Here is a 5,668-nt window from a genome sequence, read left to right on the forward strand (position 1 = left end):
CCGTTCGATTAATTCATTGGTGACCGATATGTTACTAGACTTTCTTCGTATTATCAGTGACTTGAAGCAGAAGCCAATGCCGTTGCAAAGGTTGGAAGCCGTAACGAACTTCTCAGAAAGTTTGAATAACACAACGCACCGCCAGCATATCCATTCAATGTTTAAAATTCTGTATCGCAAATCTAAAAGTAGCATAAACCTAATGGTAATCATAATGTAGGAAGATATAGATGACTACTACAAGGAAATATAATTTTCATTTCTTTTCCAGAAAAAAATAGGAGTTCAAAATATGTCTTAAATCTCTCTCTCTCTCTCTCTCTCTCTCTCTCTCACACACACACACACATAAATATCTAATCACCCTTTGTACAGTCCTTTCTGAACCTGCGCTAATCATCCTTAAGTAGACGAGGCCATCACACGATCAGCAAAACCAGATTGTGTCCTCGGGAAGGATTGGCTTTGACACCACTGCATTACCATATCACGGAGGTGTGTACGCGCGTGCAGTGCCGTGTGCATTTATGTATTTCAGCATATTAAAACGTTGTATGAATTCCGCTACTGGTTTCTCTAACTCTCATTCATTCTTCATCTCCTCTTTCATATTTTCTCTTTTGTTGTACCCTTTTTATACCTCTATCTCCACCTAATTCTCTTTCTCTCTCTCTTTCTCTAGCTCTCTCTCTCTGCCTCCCTAATTCTTTCTCTCTATATATATACCTCACCTATTCTCTATCTACCTCCACTCGACTCTCTCTCTCTCTCTCTCTCTCTCCCTCTCTCTCTCTCCCTCTCTCCCCCCTCCCCTCTCTCTCTCTCTCCCTCTCTCTCTCTCTCTCTCTCTCTCCCTCTCCACCCTCTCTCTCTCTCTCTCTCTCTCTCTCTCTCTCTCTCTCTCTCTCTCTCTCTCTCTCTCTCTCTCTCTCTCTCTCTCTCTCTCTCTCTCTCTCTCTCTCTCTCTCTGGCAGCATAATATGACATACGGGGCGCCCGTCTTTGTCATTTTATCTCGTTGTAGCAAGTATGCCGAGAGGGTGTGGCCAGAATTACGCACACTGGGCCATTATGCTGTTGTTGGCCTTTTTTAACGAGCCCTTAAAAAAACAAATGACGCTCGCCATGAAAAAAGGGAGGGAGAGAGGGAGGGTGGGAGAAAAGGAGGGAGGGTGAGAGAAAAGGAGGGAGGGTGATGTGAAAGAGAGGGAGAGAAAGGGGAGGGGGGAGGATAGTTGAGGTGAGAGAGAGGGAGAGAAAGGGGGAGGGAAGGTAGTTGTGGTGAGAGAGAGGGAGAAGAGTGTGGAAAGAGAGAAGAAGGGAGGGGAGAGCGTAGAGAGAGACGGAAGGTGAGGGGAGAAAGAGGAAGCGACAGAGCGGGAGAAGGGAGCGGGTGAGGTAAGAGGGAGGGACAGAGAGGAGGCGGATAATGTGTGAGAGAGGGAGAGATGTGGGGTGGGGTATTGAAGCGAGAGAGGAGGAGGAGAAGGAAGAGAAGAGGACGGATGGAGAAGAGATAGGAGAGGAGAGAAGGTGGTTGGGACGAAGGAAGGAAGGGAGAGAGAGACAAAGTATGAGGGGAACTGGGTACGATGGATAGAGACACACAAATACAGAGAGAGAGAGAGATAGATAGATAGATAGAGAGAGATGAGGGTGAGGTAGTGCCGGATGGAGGGAGAATGGAGAGGGAGGGAAGGAGAAAGAAAAGAGAGACAGAGAAAGAAAAATAAATGCACATAGAAGAAAATAGAGTGACATTACATACAAAAAAGCATTTAAATCCATCTCAACTTTACCCGTGAAAAAAAATACAACAACAGAAAATAATCATACAAAGAGGTCACACATTACATTCTTCTGAGCTCTTTTTTCTGGGGGGGGGGGGGGGGGGGGGGGGTTGGGGGGGTAAGGGGGGGGGGGGGGGGAGGCTCTTCTGGAGTATCCTGTGTCTGGCGTTATCAGGGCTGCTGTTTTTCTCCTTTCTTAGTCTTATATTTTTTTTCTGCTTCTTCTGTTTACAGATTTCGTGGCTCGTGTGTGTGTGTTTGTATGTATATGTATGTGTGTGTGTGTGTATGTATGTATGTATATAAGTATATATTAATATATATATATATATATACATATAATATATACAATACATATATATATATAATATATAATATATATATATATATGAATATATAATATACATATATATATATATATATATACATATATATATATATATATATATATATATATATATATATATATATATAATATAACATGTATATGATATATGTATATATAATATATATATATATATATATATATATATATATATATATATATATATATATGAAAATATTATATATATATATATATGTATCACACACACACACACACACACACATATATACATACATATATATATATAATATATATATATATATATATATAATAGATACATACATATACACATATATATGTATATATGTAAGTTTATGTATATACTTATATGTATATATATATATATATATATATATATATAAATATATATATAAATTTATATATAAATAAATAAATAAATATATATATATGTGTGTGTGTGTGTGTGTGTAATATATTTATATATATAGATATATAGATATAGATATATATATATATATATACATATTATATATTTGTATATGTTATACATATCAATACGGGAGACTGACAGACACACACACACACACATACACATACACACACACTCATACACACACACACACACACACACACACATATATATATATATATATATATATATATATATATATATATATATATAAAAAATATATATATATATATATATATATATATATATATATATATATATATATATATATATATATATATATACATATCTATATATTTGCATATGTATATGTACACACATTCACACACACACACACACACACACACACACACACACACACACACACACACACACACACACACACACACATATATATATATATATATATATATATATTTACGATTAAGCATGTATGTATATCCATATCAGTATACATACAGAATGAAAAAAAATATATTTACACTCACACACACACACACACACACACATATATATATGTCTGTAGGCATGTATGTATATATACATTTATACATTCATGTATATATACATATATATATATATATATATATATATAATATATATATATATATATATATATATATAGATATATATAAACGCACAACATGCATACACACTACACGCACTCACACACACACATATATGTATATACATACATACATATATATACATATGATATAATATATATATATATATATATATATATATATATATATATTTATATAACTCACATACATGACCCCATTCTCATAAATACTGTTCGTATCTCCATGTCCCCGCGGGTCGCCCCGACCAGGCCCGCCGGACAGCCGTGACTCTTGGCTTTTCAATTACGCAGTTTGTTTCACTCCGACGCCCCACTCGGCCTCCACTTATCATAATCCATCACCACTTAATCATCCTCATATTCTCCCACTCACATTCCCGTTTCATGTGCTCGCATGTTTTTGTTTTGTTTTGGTCGTTACTGACTATACGTATACGTACTGCTGGCTCGAAGTACGCATTACTGACACTGCAATCGTGAACAGCTTCTCACAGCACTGTATGCACTGCAGTTCCCAGTCACGAATAAGAGTACAAAGTTCAAATCGCTGGTAGCAGTTTCAAGCACTATGTGAGAACCTTTAACTGCTAGTAACAGTTTCCGGCAACATGTAAACAAGTTCGCATAATTAGTACTAGCTAACCTTTTTGCCTGCGACCTCCGGACCCCAACACGGCCTCTTACATCAGACACAATTCCTTGACGAGCAGCACTGTATCGCCTCCTCATCAGCACTGTAACAAACTCCCCCATCAACACTGGACATCACGTGTATTACTGACCCTTTTTGTACCAGGGGCGCGAGTGCACGGCGGCGCTGACTGCAGCAGCGCCCAGGACGAGCACAGCAAAGGAGGATCTCCACATGGCGCCCGTCATTGTGAGTTCCTCTGGAGACTCACGCCCGCGCTGCGTCCGGGCAATCACTGCTACGACTGAGTTCCTCTCCTCGCCCGCCAGCCCTTCCTTCCTCCAAGACGTTCAGATGCTGGCGAGCATGCGGGAGAGCACGCACGCGCGCGGGCGGGCACCAGGCTATGTTCCAAGGGTCCTGGTGGGCGTCTCAAGGCCGAAGCGATACGGGCGGTGGCCGTGGGCGGTAGATGAGAGAGAGGGAGAAAGGGGAGAGAGATAGAGAGGGAGGGACTCCTGCTCACTGCGCGCCCGTAGGAGGGTATACTGGTGCCTCCGCGCTTCCCAACGAGGCCTCGGCGGGGAAGGGACGCGGGCTCCAGCGCGTGGGTGACGCACGCTGCCAACTACTTGTTTCACTTGTTTAAAAACTCGGGCCTAGGCCGTCCATTCACACCCACCTACGCCCAATTCGCCTTTTGGACGATGCTCTCAAATTCATGGCAGAGTCCTAAGCGAAGGAAATAAATAGATAAGTTACTGCTCCATTCGAGACGAAGCCAAGTTTCGGAAGAGGCTTCGACACCGACGAAGAAATAACCAAAAGGGAAGTGAACCCTCGTTTCCTTCTCCTCCTCCTCCTCCTCCTCCTTCTCACGCGATTTAAGCTTGCCTTTCGTCATGAGGGGAGTGTTGCCAAGGATTCAGGGACCATAAAAACGTCTCACGTTACCAAACACGAGCGAGAAGAAGAAGAGCAAATCCAATTTAAAGTATCCTTTCGGAGGGAGAAAGACCTCCTCACCGTCTATGAAGCTAATCAATGCCCTTCCGCTTCCTGCAAGAGGAAAAAATAATATAACCCAAGGCTTAAGCAGAAGAAAAATTGAAGAAATAGAAATAGAGGAGGAATGTTTTGAGGAAGAAAAAAAAAGAAGAAGAAAGAAACAAAAACATTTATGTTCTGAAGGGCGGTTGAGGACGAACTCTCGCCAGAAAGAATTTTTGTTTCTGTTACATTTTGTTAAGCCTAAAAGGAAAAAAACGTCCTTTTAATGGTTTTAAATGGAATAATGGGACGGGAAGATTAGTAAGAAAACATATACAGGATAGACGAAAATATATTGGATTTCCTTTCCTTATTCTTAATAATTGTCTGAATTAACTAACACTAATGTATTTATCAGGAGTATCATTTTTTTTCTCTCGTATGAAATATGAAATAGAATCTAAGAACAGCTAATACAAGAACAAAATTGACAAAATTGGAGTAGTTAATAATTTACGAATAAAAAAACTTTAATCAATGGCCTTCAGTAGATAACTTTACGAATGGCTTTACGAATACCTTTGCGAATGAATCATTTATGAAATAACTTTATGAATGACAAACAGAGAGATCGAAAGATGTAAGTGAAAAGAGAACAAAAGAGGGGAAGTGTGTATAAACGGAGGAAGGAGAGGGAGGGAGGAGGGAGGGAGGGACAGAAGGGGGCGGGGGGAGGGGGGGTAGAGAGAGGAAGGGAGGGAAAGATGGATAGTTACAGAGGAATTAAGTGCGTACGAGAGAGAGAGAGATGAGGAGACTATGGGATTTGTTTTGAAAGAGAGAGAGTAATATATAT

General features: G+C 39.7%; 1 protein-coding gene across 1 annotated transcript in view; it reads right to left on the reverse strand.

Moving 5' to 3' along the window:
• LOC122242479 (uncharacterized) overlaps positions 1-4,171 on the reverse strand; it is a 17,031-nt gene extending 12,860 nt beyond the window's left edge. The window contains exon 1 of the mRNA XM_042999774.2: positions 3,974-4,171. Coding sequence (XP_042855708.1) covers positions 3,974-4,070 — 97 coding nt within the window. The 5' untranslated portion in view covers positions 4,071-4,171. The remainder of the gene's footprint in view (positions 1-3,973) is intronic.
• Positions 4,172-5,668: the final 1,497 nt, after the last annotated feature.

The sequence above is a fragment of the Penaeus japonicus genome, unplaced genomic scaffold, assembly GCF_977035675.1.
Source record: "Penaeus japonicus unplaced genomic scaffold, GWHDUDI00000001_assembly GWHDUDI00000034, whole genome shotgun sequence".
In the NCBI taxonomy this organism is placed as follows: Eukaryota; Metazoa; Arthropoda; class Malacostraca; order Decapoda; family Penaeidae; genus Penaeus; species Penaeus japonicus.